Source organism: Alosa pseudoharengus, unplaced genomic scaffold (genome assembly GCF_046254945.1).
Source record: "Alosa pseudoharengus isolate Yale_2024_CS ecotype anadromous, Long Island Sound unplaced genomic scaffold, YU_APseudo_1.1 YU_APseudo_1.1_scf_2, whole genome shotgun sequence".
In the NCBI taxonomy this organism is placed as follows: domain Eukaryota; kingdom Metazoa; phylum Chordata; class Actinopteri; order Clupeiformes; family Clupeidae; genus Alosa; species Alosa pseudoharengus.
In genome coordinates this window covers 34,879,068-34,896,213 of record NW_027468663.1, presented here as the reverse complement: position 1 = coordinate 34,896,213, position 17,146 = coordinate 34,879,068, and the positions used below count along the sequence as shown (strand labels likewise).

The 17,146-nt window shown below is 50.5% G+C and overlaps 1 protein-coding gene across 1 annotated transcript in view; it reads right to left on the bottom strand.

Moving 5' to 3' along the window:
* The window catches only part of cntln (centlein, centrosomal protein), a 75,909-nt gene that overhangs the window by 23,757 nt on the left and 35,006 nt on the right, over positions 1–17,146 (bottom strand). Inside the window, exons 14-19 of the mRNA XM_076294766.1 lie at positions 15,394–15,494; positions 12,986–13,080; positions 11,129–11,637; positions 9,016–9,094; positions 7,094–7,199; positions 5,885–6,108 (exon numbers count right to left, since the gene is read on the bottom strand). Coding sequence (XP_076150881.1) covers positions 5,885–6,108; positions 7,094–7,199; positions 9,016–9,094; positions 11,129–11,637; positions 12,986–13,080; positions 15,394–15,494 — 1,114 coding nt within the window. The remainder of the gene's footprint in view (positions 1–5,884; positions 6,109–7,093; positions 7,200–9,015; positions 9,095–11,128; positions 11,638–12,985; positions 13,081–15,393; positions 15,495–17,146) is intronic.

Below are 17,146 nucleotides of genomic sequence, written 5' to 3'. Positions count from 1 at the left end.
CTTCATCCCCTGAATCAGAGTAAGATGGCGCCAGGGGCTCTTCATTGGGAGAGTTTAACAGGAGCATCCTCCCCACTCACACTAATAGGCAGCCACATCAGGACCATTCCTCGCCGCTCACTCCTCTCCTCTCCTGCCAGCACTGTGATTGGCAGCTGTAATAGAGCCATCTCCAGCCCGTCCCAGTGCACTCCGGGAGTTTATCAGTGTCGAGCAGGCGAGGAGCCGTAAGCGGAGGTAATCAGTTAATTACGGAGCGATGGCTCCACTGAATGACACAATGGGCTTTGATCCGATTTGGATAAAAGGCTTTCCAACCGCACGGAGCACTGTGTGCACAATAAACCTCTCATTCCTGCGTCCTCCCTCCCTGCTGCAGCCGAGCCTCATAAACTCAATACAGTACTTCTGCCCGCGTCGTCGCCACAACACTGATCTCATAACATATCAAACATCATGCTTATTCTGGAGGACAAACGAGGGGGGAATGTGACACCGCGTGCCTGTGAACACACACACACACACACACACACACACACATCCACACATCCACACAGGGTTTGTTAGGGAAAACCACAAGGTCTCCGAGGCCCTTGGATGCGCCACCCTCACACAGGAGTTATTGATGGCTGGCCTGCTGCTGACACCTTTGAATAGAATCCTTTTTGTTTTAGGTTTCTTCTGCTCCGGGACGGCGGGGCGATATTAAGAGTGGCATTGATGGCGGTTCCAGTAAACTCCGGGTTTGATTTCAGGGGGCCATTTGGCGCTGCGCTGATAGACGACACGGCTGCACGCGCCATTAGGGGCTCGACAGCCCCGGCCCCTCTAAAGATAGGAGCTCTTCCAGTGCCACTGAGGAGCTGCTGGAAATAGCAGCCAGCACAAATACGGCACGGTAATTATAAACAAAAACCCACAGCCTGAAGAACGAGCAAGAGAGCAGAACTCATACCCCACACACACATACACACAGTTCATCCCAGGAATGCTCAACTCCATTAACACAGTCGCTCACCTCAGCTGTGCCTCCTTTATTAACCTTTACTACACACCCGACAGGTCAGTTACACTCCAGTAACGTTTACTTTAATAACATTCCCACCAGCAATGTTCCCTTCAATAATGTCCACGCCGGCAACGTTCACTTCAATGTTATCCACACCGGCACCGTTTACGTTAGTAGCATCCGCCTCACCCCTGGCTTATGTCTGCTCGACTCAGCGTTCCGGCCGTGGCCTGTCAGGAGAGCCTGATGCCTGCCACACGGCTGCCTCATAGGTGGGGGAGCGCTCTGCCACTGGGATTACCAGTGTTGGGGAGTGGCGGGGGTGGATGTGTGCTGCCAGGCGTTTGATCCAGCCACTCTCTCCTGTCAGCCAGCCGTGTTCCGACCCCTCTAATCCGGTGGTAATCCCGAGCCCTCCTAAAAGGGGAACACGGAGGCGCGGCAGATTCACACCTGCAGATTACAGGGCTGCCTGTCGGGAGAGCTGCTGCTAAGCCCCCTCAGGTGCCCAAAGAGGGGGTAGCACCCTGGTAATCCCGCTCAAATCAAGCCTTTCCTCTGCCGACACCTTCCCCTCATCCATTAATATGCACAGTCCACCGTCTCTCTGGGGCGGAGGAACTACCTTGATGCACGTTTCACTTGTCACCAGGGCAACGTCAACTGAGTTTCCTGCCTAAGCCTCCTTTGTCCCCCCTGATCCCTGCATAGAAATGTTAACCAGAAGAAAGAGGAAAAAAAGTACACAAGTGTGAGTGGCACAAAGTCCTCCAATTATGGCTAATTTCCTCCACTCTCCAATTATGGCCCTAGTTAAATTAAAGGTGTACAAAAGGGGCCTGTCTTGGTGGGTTTAAATAGGCGGCCGGAGAACAAGAGGCAGGCGACCATTTGAGGGTCAGTGTGAAAGACTACCTGCAATTACAGCCCTGAAGCAAACGGACATTTTAATAAAGCTGTCCCCCCCACACAGACACACACACACACACACACACACACACACACACACACACAGAGCAGTGAGTGTATATCTACATGAGTATGTGTGTGGGAGAGAAAGCGAATGCACACACAATTTGTTGAAATCAATGTGCATGTCATGGGAGGGCCTATGAGTGTGTGACAATGTGTGTGCGTGTGTGTCAGCTACATCCACTGGGAAGGAGAGCATGATTGACTGATGAAAGTGTCGTACTTCTGTAGTGCACATGTTCCACTTAGGCAAACACGGCAGAAAAGCCTACACACACACACACACACACACACACACACACACACACACACACGGAGGCAGCCACCAGCTGCAGGTTGTCAGCAGTGGCAGCGTCGGCAGGCGTGATCAGTGGCAGCAGCTCACCTCTCCCCCAGCCTCTGAGACAGGCAGCGACGGCGGTGGAATCCGCCTCATCTAAAAAACATCACAGCCTCAGCTCACGCTACTGTCACAATGGAGCCCCAGCGAACACGTCGCATTTTGCACTGCTAATACCCCCTAATGACGCTTAAGGCTTGCTGGCAGAATGCTTTTAGGAAGACGCTGGGCTTAGACAAACACGCCCCGTGGACGCTAAGCACAAGAGGAGGGTGAGGGTGAGGCAAAGGGGTGGCTATGGTGCAGCGCTGGGGGTGGATAGGGAGAGGTTAGGATAGGTTAGGGTCACATGGTAGGGCAAGCACTGATTTACAGGCGGGGCTTCAGTGATGTCACTATCTGTGGCTAATTGGGCAAAAGACACCTGTCCTTGCAATCAGAGACAATGAACAGACAGAGCCCAATTGGTATGAGGCCGGATGGAGGAGCAGGGCCTAGTTTCTCCCTCTGTTGTATGGCCACATTTGCATACCCCGTGGCATTAGGACATTGTGGACTTCTGTTTTTGGATTTTACACCACCATTTGGGAACACCAGAATAAAAACTTGAACGTAATACAAAAAAAGACGCTTGTGCTGGACCAGCACCGAGGAGCACCAGGGCAGGGAGTGCCAGCACGCTACCGGTATGTTGACCGCTCTCCTCCTGGCTCCTGCCAAGCTGACACACACACATGCATTCACACACGGTTAGGACCTACTTACAAGTCTGTGCACCACACGTAGCGCTAGCGTGTAGGGTAGCTGTTCGGTTCTTTCTGTAGCTGCTTTCAGACATAGTTATAAGTCCCCACGTTCTGCGGATGTCAAGCGGTTGGGCCATATACAGTATCTGAACAACATAACCGGGCATTTGGAACATGCGGAAATTCTGTTCATGTGTGTGTTCAACCACGTTCAACCTGTTCAAACACGTGGAGATTCTGTTCATGTGCGTCGGTGTCGTTCACACATATTGTCCGCATGTTAGCATCATATCTGAATCACCTGAAGGGTCTGACCTCTGTTTGACAAAGACCCGCATATACTGCGGAGGACATGTCTGAAAGCAGCTTGTGTTTTGTTTTTGCGTTGCGAATGCGGAAGGCTTTTAGTTAATATGCAACCCCCTAGACCTCAAGAGCTTGGGCTTCACCGCCCCGTAACAGGGACACACTAACAGCACCTGCACTGGGGACACTAGCCCAGAAACTGAAGGACAAGAGGACCAACGCACACACCAAGGGATCCAGTGATTTTCTGTGGATATTCAAGTTAACTTTTGCCAAAAACATCCCACCTGTGTAGCCAAATGACATGCAGCAGAGAGAGCCAAGGACACAGGGCCCTCTGGTTGAGTAAAAACAGCCCAGTACTGTGTCGCTCTGTGATGCCTTGGGGCCCCGTGCTGAGAGGATGCAGCCTATCAGTGTATCCCAAAGTCAAGCTTTACCCCGCTCTGTGCTTGGAACCTCGACGGGCTTACAGCAGGAGCCCCGCTCCATGTTACTGCTCTCCTTGCTTGAGGGCACGATGAAGTTGGCGAACGTGTTTGCAGGGTCAGGGAGAAAAAAAAGTTGAGGCGGTTTGCAATCTAAATGCTCTCCCGTGCCTCGCCGCAGAGCACTTGGCAAACATAACTTGGGCATGTTCAACCCGGCACTTTTTAAGGACATGCTGTAACCTCGCGCAGATACACGCTCTCGCGGGGGGGGGGTGGGGGGGGGGAGGGTCTTTTCCCCTCGTGGGGGCCTGCGTGGGGCAGAACACCTCCTTGGCTGGCCCGCCCGCTTGCCTGCCTACTCGCCCGACGGACTCGCGTCATACGATGCCCCGTCTTGCCACCGCTGTCATTCCTCCACTGACGACAGCCTCGACGGAGGTGCCACCTTAGGGCCAATTAGGGAGGCAGGCAGGCAGGCTGATGCAGCGTGGAGGGCTGGAGGGGGCAGTGTGAGGGCACAGGACCTCCTGGCCTCCTGGAAATCAAGCCTCCTGCTCTGGCAGACCTGCGGCGCGCGCCATTAATACTGCAGCAGGCCGAGGCCAGCAAACAAACTCACTGAGAGCTTCCCATCCACACACACACACACACACGTCATTAATGCAGCAGGACTGTTTGTATATAGATGGGTAGAATGAAAGAGCTAGATATATAGGTGGAAACAAAAAAATAGACTATAGGAGGGATGTGTGTGTATGTGTGTGTGTGTGTGTGTGTGTGTGTGTGTGTGTGTGTGTGTGTGCATGCGTGTGTGTGTGTGTGTGCATGTGTGATGATTGTGTGCCTGAATGAGAATACATCCAGAAATGATTGGGTCTATGCCAGTAAGCATAATTGTCGTTCTGTCAGTTACAACTGTTAGTGTTTGTATAATGTGAATAATTCTGCAGTACATGTATGTATGTGCTGTATGTGTGCATGTATGTAAATGTGTGTGTGTGTGTACTGTGTGAGTTGGAGTGAGAGCCGCTGAGAGGGAAGCAGAGAGGGAGTGTGTATGAGTGAGCTGGGGTCCGGTGCAGGCCTCTGGAGGAGCGGCCATTCTGACCTCTTGCACGCGGCAGCCTCCTAATCAGGCCTCCGGTGGCCTCGGCATTTCAGGCCCTGCCCGCTCTGTCCAGCGCTGTCTGCTGCCTGTCCAACTAACTACGCAGCCAGCTCAGCAGGGAGCAGAGGACCCAGACCAGAGTCCATGTCTGTGTGTGTGTGCTTCCTGATTGTGAATCTGTGTTAATGTCAATGCTGCGACTAGATTTTTTTAATGGTTTTGTCCACACAATGTGTTTGTATGCGACTTATAAAATATTTCTATAAATGTGTGCACTGTATTTGTATGTGTGTGTGTGTGTGTGTGTGTGTGTGTGTGTGTATTGCACGTGTGTGTGTGTGTGTGTGTGTGTGTGTTTATGAGCAGTCCTGCTGATGGATGGCTGGGGACTGCATGAGTACACACTGTAAAACATGAATGAGTGTGTGTGCGGGTGGGAGCGCTGGTGCCCACACAGATGAGCAGCTCAGCAGCAGCGCAGCGCCAGGAACAGTGTGGCCACTGCGTCTCCACACGCCCGCATGTGTGAGCGGATGGCCCGTAATTGGAGCTCCCCGCAACCAGTCAGAGAGACAATGTACTGTATGAGGAAAAAATCAGAGGTGCGTGTGTGTGTGTGTGTGTGTGTGTGTGTGTGTGTGTGTGAGTGTGTGTGTGTGTGTGACAAGAGAGATAGAGAGAGACAGACTGAAGGAGAAAGGGAAAGGGGAAGCGAGTGGGCCGTCGTGCCCTGTGACGATGACCCCTCTGCTCACGAGGGCTGGGCCTGTCATCCGCACACTTATTAAGCATGAGAAGGGCCAAGGATCGGTTGCTCTGCAAAGACCCCAGGAAAAGAAAAGAGGGAAAAAGGGAAAAGAGGAGAAGAGCTCACTCCCCCTCTCCTCCACCTCCACGCGTCTGTGAGGGGGCAGTGCACTGGGCTGTAGTGTGGAGCGGTGCGGTGCGGTGAGATGAGATGAGATGGAGGACCTGTGCAAGCTGCTTGCTGCTGGCCAGTTTCTGAGCGGTGGTCTGCAGCTGGCTGCGGAGCTGCTGGCAGGCGTGGCTGCGCTGGCGGGCCTGCTGCTCGGCCTCTCGCCGGTCCTGCTGCAGCGTGCGGATCTGCTGCCGGAGCGCCAGCACCCGCGGACGCGTCTCTGCGCAGGCGGCCTTCGGTCGCAGCCTCCTCTTTCTCGCACGCCCCTCGTGCCCTGCTGAAGGAAGAGACAGCACAAATTAATTCCCTTTGTATTTTAGTTGAGTAGTCGTAAAACTCAAGATTATGTGCTATTGCAAAAAAAAAAACAGGGCTTTGCAAAGTATATATAATACAGGCTTCCCCACCCATTTTCTTCATGAAAAGTCCATGACCTTTCACAAAACTTTCCTCAAAAGTGCAGTTTACTCTACAAGTTGGACTTCTTTACTGAATAAATGTCCAAAAAATGCCCATGCCTTTTCTTATAGGCTAGTTTTGCTATTTCAGCGGAATAAGTGGAAACTATCATGCAGCAGAAATTTGCACAATGTACCATTAACCATGTAAGAATACAATGACAACTACTTTCATTTCCACAGGTAGCCATAGTGACAAAATATCAAAGCCAATTGAAAATGTTACAGTATCACACATGATGACCCCTTTAAACCAATCACACAATGTGGCTACAACTGTACTTTTCTATAATAACATAGTAATGCACACAGAGTTCTTTAATAAAGGTCCCCAATTGGCAGGACAGTGCATGGAGTAGAAGGGGGAGGAGGTGCTGGCAGGACAGTGCATGGAGTAGAGGGGGAGGAGGCGATGTGCAGGACAGTGCATGGAGTAGAGGGGGAGGAGGAGGTGCTGGCAGGACAGTGCATGGAGTAGAGGGGGAGGAGGCGATGTGCAGGACAGTGCATGGAGTAGAGGGGGAGGAGGAGGTGATGTGCAGGACAGTGCATGGAGTAGAGGGGGAGGAGGCGATGTGCAGGACAGTGCATGGAGTAGAGGGGGAGGAGGAGGTGATGTGCAGGACAGTGCATGGAGTAGAGGGGGAGGAGGAGGTGCTGGCAGGACAGTGCATGGAGTAGAGGGGGAGGAGGAGGTGCTGGCTTCCCAGGTGAGGTGTGTGTCGGTGGGTGGCATTACTAATCAGTGCGGCAGGAGAGGTGTGTGAGGGCTGAGTGAGCATGAGAGGCGCGGGGGGGATTTACCACAGCAGCGTGGAGACGGGGGCTCCGCCACGCTCTGCTCCTCTGCAGGCAGCTCTGCCAGGGACGCCCGGCTGCCGACGCCGCCAACGCCGGCGCACCTGTACACCTGGGAGGGGCGGGAACGGAAACTACATGACACGCTCAAGACGGATCAGGGGAGAAGGAGGGGAAAAAGTTTAACGTAACACAAAGTGATGCCTCCTGACAGGGCGACACCCAGGCAAAAGCGTTTGTAGTCACATCAAAGAGGTCCCTGGACCCCCCCCCCCCTCCCTCCCCTCGTTCCCTTTTGTATTGAGCACCCGTTAAAAGGTTTTGATCACTCGCTCACTCTCTCTCTATCCTGCGCACGCTCTTCGGGTTTGATCACGGATTCATCCGGAAGCTCTTTAGTGTGACACGAGCGGCGTGGCGCTCCGCTGTCATGGTGATGAGAGGTGGCGGGGATGATGAGCTCGCTGGGGGCAGAGCTGCGAGGATCTGAGGGGCCGCTGACAGCTCCCCCTATCCCCCTTCCTGACGCCTAGCCTCGCCTCGCCTCTCCTTTCCTCTCCTCCGAGCGAGAGGCTCGTCCGTCTCCCCACCCCTCTCCCCGTCTCTGGATCCGCTCCCCGCCAGGGGTGGGTTTGAGCAGGAGCGCTGGGACCGCGGGACCCCGGGAGCGAATGCTACGCTGATCTCTCGCACTCGGGCTGAGCTACATGCTAAACTGCAACCACATCTGCTTCCTTCCACAACCCAAAAACAGAGTTATTCTGGAAATAAGGATTCCAGCATCTAGGACCTGTCTAACAGTCTCCAAAACACAAATCCATTGAGCTTTGCAGTTGGCAGATATTGTAACACTATTTTTTTTTCTACCTGTCATTCATTTGAAGGAGACAGTGGCTACTAGGGATGTCACCATACCAGAAAATAAGTAGTCTATACCAATACAAGTGCAATGACATGATTCGTAATCCCCAAATATCAAAAATATTTTTTTATGTTTATTTTAATAAAAAATGTTATGCATAGTTTCTGAATAAATGTGATTTTAGTATGAACATTTGTCAAGTTTCCTCCATTTTAATTTCTATCATTTCTATCATTTCAGCCTATAATGATTGGCAGAACTGTTAGCAGCCCACTGTCTTCTTGGCTATAGCAACAGCAAAACTAAAAGTCAACATGATGGTACAAGTCACAGGAAATACACATGATGAAATCTATGCAAAGGGTGCTGGTATCCCATCAAGGCTGATCTCTTAGTTAGCCTAAAATATTGGGTCAGTAGACAAGGAAATTGATCAGATTGATGACATAACAGTGTAGCCAACTAACTAACAATTTAAAAAAAAAATCTCAGGCTTGCTGGAAAATCAAGCTATTTATGAATCAAGCAGGCAGAAGCTGATATGCTATCTGAAACTAGTTGACTGGATGGGACATAAAAACAAAATAGTGGGGTTATAGTATCAGGTAAAGTTATACAATGTCTTATTTCAATAGTGGGGTTATCAGGTAAGGTTATACAATGTCTTATTTCAATAGTGGGATTATCAGGTAAGGTTATACAATTTCTTATTTCAATAGTGGGATTATCAGGTAAGGTTATACAATGTCTTATTTCTCAGTAACTTGCTTGTCTTGGCTGGCAAATAAATAATGGCATTCCTGGTACCTATGGTACTTCGTTACCTTCGAAAAAACAGCCACCGTCATGTTTTAAGAATGTTAGTTTCGACCTTGTACCAAAGTATTGGTTCTCATGACATCCCTAGTGGCTATATCATACCAATGCTAAGGCTTTTAAAATGAAGACATACTCCACATAACATGCAAAAGGGACTGTGTGTCTGATTTTCATTGGGATGTTCAAATATTTGCCAAGGTGTGAGGTCTGCAGAGAAAAAATAGAATGCTGGAAAAAGCCAACCAACCCTGTGAATGGTCTTCTTACGGAGGGTTGTGATGGGCGGCGCGTTGTCCAGGCTGTCGGAGTACTCCTCTTCACTAGCACTGAGGAACAGAGGGAGATGAGCCGGTCAGTTAGCTCAAGCCCCCGCACACAGGCACAGGTCCAGGTCCAGTCATCAGTTGAACAGGAAGGCTCTTTGAGGAGATGCTGACATTTACACAGTGAGTTTTGAAGAGCAGGACACTGGGGTGGAGGGCTTCACCTCCACACAGAGGAGCATATGAAGACTTGCTCTGTGTTCAGATGGGAGCCACTCACTCTGAGCACAGGTTTAAAGCAAAGACAAGTTAAGGCCTTTTAAAGCAAGGCAGATTTCTTTATACAGTGGTTTACATTGTTATCAGAAAACATTGTAAACCACTGTATATAATTATCTATTGTCAAATCTTAAACAACCTTGCCCAAGCCTGAATTCAGGCACAGTGCTACACATTCACATCTGCAGACAACTGGGTAGAAATTAGCTTTTGAAATAAATGTGGATGTGAATAATTAGAAAATGAATTGAGTTCAAATTTTAAACCAATTCAATTCCTAGTGACAAACGTCTGCTAAAAATGCTTTTGTTGCTGGCCTGGTCCGCGTCGGCAACGGATTCTGTTGTTGTTGATTTTGTATGTTTGTCTCTAAGCACTCGAGCTGTTAGGGCAAGGGGTGTGACGCATCACAGTGCTCCCTGAATCTGGCGTGCGTTCAATAAGAGACAGTAGATGTAGATACACTACTGATCAGTGGTTAGAGTTCAGTAGAATAAACCAGCAGAAAAGATGCATTTGCTCCTGTCCACCATAGGCTCAGATCTTACTGACTGCTACTGCAAAGCACAAGACAAAAACATGGTCCAATATCGGCACTGGCTGTTTATGTGTGTGTGTGTGTGTGTGTGTGTGTGTTGTTTACGCATGTGTGTGTACAAGTGTGTGCACCCGTGTCCCCTCTGCTCCACCTCGGATCGCACTTTGTGCCGAGCGAACATATTGAGAAGCCCATTTAGGCGCGCATCATTGATTTGTAGCGGCAGCGGTACAGTGAGCCTGGTACAGTGGTCCCATTAAGGCGCCGGCGGGGGAACGGTCTGGGGAGACGGGGGCGTGATGGGGAGAGCAGGGCGGGGCGGGGCGGGTTGCAGCGTGGCGGGGCGGTGGGGGGTATAATAGCACAGTAGAGGGGGAGAGTAAATATCAGCACAGCTAAGCGTCAGTAATCAAATCAGGCCAACCATCAGTCGGCAAAGCCCTGCCACCCTGCCTCACTATAAAACATACATGAAATAATTACTGTGGATGGTTGTTAATTCAGAGGATGTTAAACAGCTTGTAGACATCTGGTAGTGAGCCGAGGAGGGTCATTCAAAATTGATCTAACTGAATTAAAGGGGAGTGGGTATGTGTGTTTGAAGGGGAGGGGTGGGGGGTGGGAAGAGCGAGAGACGAAAGGAAGGGAAAGAGAGAGAGAGAGAGGGAGAGAGAGAGAGAGAGAGATATGGCGGCTCATCTCAGGATCGACGTGTCACAAGATAACTGAACTGACTGGTGAGGCTTGCCTGGGAATCCTTTTCTGTCAGGAGGTGAATATGCAGAGGAGCACTAAATTAAATCAACCTGCCAAACTGTCAATTCCAGCGCACATGACTGGCTGAAAATGGCTCCGCCGGAATATCTCGGAGCGCCGGCTCACTCCCGCCAGCCTCCCTGGCACCGGTTCAACTCCGCCACGGAGAGGTGGCTAATTCTGCATGCAAATTTCAGTCAATAAGCTGCGAGCAAGGCGTCCCAGGATATTTCAAAGGATCTGACAGTTTTTTTCCCCCTCCGTCTTCGTCTTGCCTCCGTTTTTATATATATATATATTATTTGCGCTCCTGAATACCAACTAGACAGGAGGCTGAAATTCAATCAGCCTTTTGCTTACACTTTGCATATGCACACTGTCCCCCTCACCAGGAAAAATAATGAGGGCGAATGTGAGAGACAGAGACATGAAGAGAGGGATAGACAGAGAGATAATGAAAGAGTCCAAGGGTGTGCAGTCGTGTGTGTGTGTGTGTGTGTGTGTGTGTGTGTGTGTGTGTTTACCTGTCGGCGCTCAGGTCTTCCCACCCGTCTCTGGCTGGGCTGGCTCTCCTCCTGGCTCTGTGCTGGCCCGGGGGAGCTCGGCTCCACGCGCTCCTGACTTTGATCCTGCTGACGGGGGCCACTGGGCCCTTGGCTCGGCGCCGGGTGACGGTCGTGCGCAGGAAGTCCCGCTCGGCCCTCACCACGCCCAGCTCCTGCCTGAGCCGCAGTGCCCGCTGCCTGGCCCGAGACGCCTCTCGGTCGGCCCCCTCAGCCTCTCGCCTGAAGGCCTCCACCTCCGCCTGCAGAGCCTGGACCTCGCCTAGCAGCCTCTCCCGCTCGGCAGCAGCTCTGGCATGGGAGGACTCCTCCTGTACGGCCCTCTGGGCACGGAGGCGATGGAGGGCAGCCTGGAGGTCGTCCCGGGCTCTGGCCAGCGCGGCGTTGGCCTCCTGCAGCTCCTGGTTGTCCTGGTGCAACCGCTGCGTCTCCTCCTCCAGGGACTCCATCTTCCTCTCCAGCTGCTCAATCTGCAGGGAGACCAGCAGAGACGGTAATCACACACTGGCACACTCACACCTCACCAGCTCACCCACCCACACGCCAATTATATCTGACATTTCTAGAATTTGAGAAAAATGCCCATACCCCACCCCACCCCCCCAAAAAAAAAAAAAGAATCCCCTCTCACACAAAAATGCAGTCCAGGAAAAGTTAAGATGTCCTGATTTTAGTAGATAAAAGGTGGCAGGCAGCAGGCGTGAAGCGCTCTACAGTGTGTGTGCAAAAGGCCAGATAAAGCTGTGGCTGTCAGGCCTCACTGAGACGAGCCCTGGTGCTGCGGGGTCGTGGTCCTGGGGCAGCTCTGCTCTGGCGCGGGTCTCCTCCTCGCTACCCGTGGCTAAACACAAAAGAGGCCGATTTGGTCTCTTTGTCAGATCTTAGCAGCGCACGAGCGTTAAAGAGGGGGGGGGGGGGGGGGATGCCTGCTGGGTCTATACCCCCAGGCTAATCACAGCCTTCTATTTAGTGCTCTCACTGCCCTCTGCTTTTGCACGTTACCTTTCAAACTAAATTAGCCCCCTTCTTTGCTGGCTGACAACAGAGTGCAAAAAAGAAAGAAAGATATATATAAAAAAAAAGCTGGTGACACACAGACACACACACACACAGACACACACAGACACACACACACACACACACACACACACACACACACACACACACACACACACACACACACACACACACACACACACACACACACACACACACACACAGAGAGCCCAACCCCACTCAAAAAGAAAAAAAATCAATTACTGTGCGTTTGTGTGAATGCATTAGCAGGGGCCTGCCCCTGTAGGTTTTTATATTTAACATGGTGCTTGTCACTCAGTAATAAAGGCGATGACAGGCCCCATTACTTGGCCATATGGCAGCTGCTGGCGCGCCTCGCAATGGCATCATCTGCTCTGAATTATTCTCACACTATTTCGCTCGGGCGCCGCGGCGTGGCACGGCACTGCGCTCCCTCACCTTCAGACCCTGTTCAACCACATGCCCCCGACCTGGGAACATGTTAAGAGCATTTTGCCCACAGGTTAACATTTTTCCACAGCTCTTAGGGCTCAAAGTAGATGACAATGCTTGTCTTGCCGGTGTACAGTGTAGCTGCAATAAGTAACCTAGGTTTGCACAGACCACAAAACCACGCTGACACATACAGTACTGGTGTCACATGCACAGCAGTGTAAAGTAAAGGCGCACATGGACTGCTGTTCTGGTCCAGTCTTTAAGTAGGGGATCAATAAAGTATCTATCTATCTATCTATCTAAGTACTGTCCCCTGCTGTGGGTGTGAGTGTAGCGCTGGCCTACCCTGAGGATGGACTCTTGGAGCCGGCGGGTGCTGGGCTTGCTGGGTGTACTGCTGCTGACCTCAGTCTCCTGCGTGGCCACTCTCCGCAGCAGCTCTGACAAAGGGAACAAAGCACACGGCCAGACAGCAAAATAAAGTCAGAAATGAGAAATAGGCTACTAAATGATGTCAATTATCACTAATTACAAGCAATTTCTTGTCCCTATTCTCTGCCCACTCGTCTATTCTTCGGCCGCAGCAAATTTGGCGCACAGAGAGAACTGTGAAGAGTTGAGTGGAGCGTGGCGGGTAAGATCTCGCTGCTGTGTTTTCATCTTTTCTGATGACTTCTTAATGGTTCTATAATAACTTGGAAACTTTAACAAGGGGTCAAATCCTTCAATCAATCATATCCAAAGCAGTTGTGCCAGGTACCAGTACATTTTAAAGGGATGTGTGTGAACTCTCAGCCAGTACATTTTAAAGGGCTGTGCATGAACTCTCAGGAAGTCCATGTCGTCTTCAAAGCTCTGTTTTCTTTGTATGTCAAGAGTGTGGGGTAATTTTCGACCTGCTGCGAATTAATAAAATGAGGATTGCATTTGTATCCGGTGCCCTTTCCGCACACGCTTAGGCAAGAGGAAAAGACTAAATTGGAATGCAGGAGACTTTTTTTCACCTGCTTCCCATTTATAAAACTTTCATGGCTGACACGGATGCTCATTTGTTGGATGGAAATTTCCTGAAATATTTAGACACCAGACTTTTTGGGTCAGCTGACCTCTGGGCAGGCGGAGAGAAGGGCTCGACACACTGGACTCCTGCTCCTCTCGGCCTCTCCTACCCCGGTGCCTCTCTCTCTCTCTCTCTCTCTCTCTCTCTCTCCCTCTCCCTCTCTCTCCCTCTCTCCCTCTCTCCCTCTCTCTCTCTCTCTCTCTCCCTCCCTCTCTCTCTCTTCCCCCTCTCCTGTCTGAGACGGCCCCTTAAGAAGTTTGTTACTTTAAATTAGCCGTCTCTTTTGTCTCCTGAGCATGTCAGGTCTGATCAGGAGCTGTGTGGCCAGCCTGCCCTTGGCTGCCAGGGCAGCACCGCACATACACACACACACACACACACACACACACACACACACACACACACACACACACACACACACACACACACACACACACACACACACACACACACACACACACACACACACACACACATACACACATACACACACACACACACCTACACAGACCGAGACGCGGCCGCTGTTTACCAGTGTGTACAGGCGCGGCACAAACATGCTCCTCTGCTCAGTGGAGCTCTGGTCTCTCCATCAGCCATGGAGAGGAGCGGGGAGAGAGGAAGGGGGGGGGGGGATCAGCCTCATAGTTGTTGCTTGCATAATGCCTACTTTCAAGAAGAAAGAAAAGAGAGATACGCAAAAAAAAAAAGAAGTAGTTTGTCCGGACACGCCATGCAATGCTGAGGCCTTTCATCTGGCCGCTCTGGTTGTGATTCCGAACAGACGGGACCTCAGGAGCAGGCGGCCTTTGATGGGGTCGCAGAGGCTCCTGTAGGAGTCAATGCTGACGCATGTTTTATGGATTGGGTGGTTGAGAGGCTGGACGTGGCGGGTTAGGACACTCACCTCACTCTGCCTCCGTTTCAGGGCCAAGTGGTCCGCCTCACTCCACGCACAAACCCACAGACTCACGGCCTGGACAATCAACGCCATGGCAGCAGTGCCAGTGCCATGCCTCCATCCGCCATCAAACACCACTAACAAGCCTCCACGGAACGGCTCACTTAACAAGAGGCTACCCGTGCCGGATGAATGTGGCGTTCCACTCATAGTGATCGTTAGGTGTTATTACCAAGTTGTGGCAGAAAATGGAGCTGATTGTAGCCCATTTCAGACACGTCTGTGTTAAATGTTTGAAAATCGTTAATTTGAAGCCACTCTGATGTGAGAAAGCATTGACTGTGGGAAGGGTAGAAGCGGGCTCTATAATTAACCGCGCCTTTTTAGCTGTGCTTCACATCCAGCACTGGTCCCTTCATTAGGTACCGAGTAATCAAAGACAGAGTGGACATCTTCATTATTGAGCCTGTTAATTAAAGACATTGTGTGCTACGCAGTGTTTGACAAACACAAGGTGATGAGAATGAAATGACATCAAGTCTCTCCCCTGAGGGTGAGCTCCACTTGCATTCCCACGGGTTTGATCTCACTATCAAAAAGCAGAGTGTGTCAAGTTTCAAAAGTGCTGCTGTGCTCACTCACTCTGTGAAAGCACCTTGTAGGCACACGTGAAACAACGCTACCTGCAGTAAGGCACCAGGTCTAAGGCATTCCATTAAAAAGTGTTTCACCAAGCCAGGTGTAAGCTGTAGGCTGAGAGTGTCTGTGTGTGTGTGTGTGTGTGTGTGTTACCTTGGTACTCCTGCTCCAGGCACAGACGCAGCTCGTGCGTGGTGGTGCGATCCATGGCAGCCTGCACCCGCAGCACATCCAGTTCCTCCTCCAGGTTGGCTCTGTTAGGAGTAAAGCGCCATCACAGACAAGCACTACAGAGTGTTCTATGGCTCCATTGGTTTCAGTTTTCTTTCTGAAGTAGATTCCTGATATCTGGTGACAAGTTTGAACATCCATAACATAGGAAAAATGAAAAAAAAAAAAAAACCTTATCATGCCCTTGGCAACTCTTGCCTCATATAACCAGGCTGCTCTGAGCTAAAGTAAGCCTTCCTGGCCTACATCACATTATCCCACACAATCAGGGTAATTCCTCCCAGAGAACACACTGATAGCATGTTAAGCCTCGGGGCCCCTCCCGATGCTCCCTCAGTCATCTCATGTTGGAGGCCTACCTTAACTTTGACATCCGCCCAATCTCTCCCCCACTGAGATGGAGGTATAAAAAGACTCTCACTAATTAAATAGCTCATCATTCACCTAGAAATCAAAGCGCTAAGTGACAAGCAAAATACAACCCAAGGTAGGTGAGCGGAGTTGTCTTCGTCGGGAGAGAAGGTGGGGTACAAAGGAAGGTGGGGGGGTGGGGTGGGGTGGGATCCTTACAGACAAGGACTGAAACTAAGCCCAATTAGCTCTGTGCAATTAGCTGTATTCATGCTAAAGGCTAATTAAGAGGAAGAGAAGCCATGCTCAAGACCGCACTTTCAAGTTATTATTAGGAGCCCAAAGAAGCCGGCGGAGGATCAGGGTAGGCCCCAGTGAGACTCGCAGCACCTGAAACACACACCTAGTTCCCCTCCCATCCGCTCCCCAACTCCATACGCCGCAGCGGCAGGGAATCCTCGGGCGAATTACAGTGGCTTGCCTCATCAACCTGTTTTTCCACAGCCCAACTGGGAACCTGGCAACACAACCTCAAAACCACAACAAAAAAAAAGGAAAACAATTTCTATAATTTCCATTAAATAAAAGAGATGTTTCTTCCATTAAAAGTGGGGGAGGGAATCGCAAGGACTGGCCTTGATATAGAGGAGGACTGGTATTTACCGTCTGATACTAGGATCATTTGGTTAGAGCCATACAATACTCGCAAGTATAAATAAAGTCAATTTCGGTGAGGGAGAGGAAGATGGAAGCCCGTCCCTTTGCTATAGATTTTGTCTATTAATGTCCAAGTCAATGCGCTGTGCACCAACCTGCTAAGAGGTTCCTTCTACCCTCTCACTGGGGACACAGACGGAAGGGAGTTGGATATAAGATGGCCACTGTCATCTAGGATTTCTAATGCATGCCTCAGAGGATGTTAGGATATTGATGTGACACCATAAGTCGTACGGTCGACACGCCTTGTGTTCCTCAAAGGTGAGTGTTTTCTCCTCAGTAAAAAGATTCTGTTTCGCATTGTATGGTGTCAAGTTCACTCCAATGACCCTGTACAGTCAGGACTCTCAGAGACAAAAACATCATGGTGGATAAGATCGGGATCATGTGATTTAGAAGTGACTTTCCATCAATTAAAAAAAAAAAAAGATGGATGCCAAACCAACACACAGTCTCAGAATGTCTTTAAACAGCACACAGGTAACAGCGTGCAGGTAGCAACTCTTCTCAAGGACAGAGTCGGACTTTCAAGTCCTTTGTTTACTGGCTCAAATCAAACTCTGCAGATGAGCAACTTCTTTTTTAAGGGCTGCAGCAGCAAGAAAAC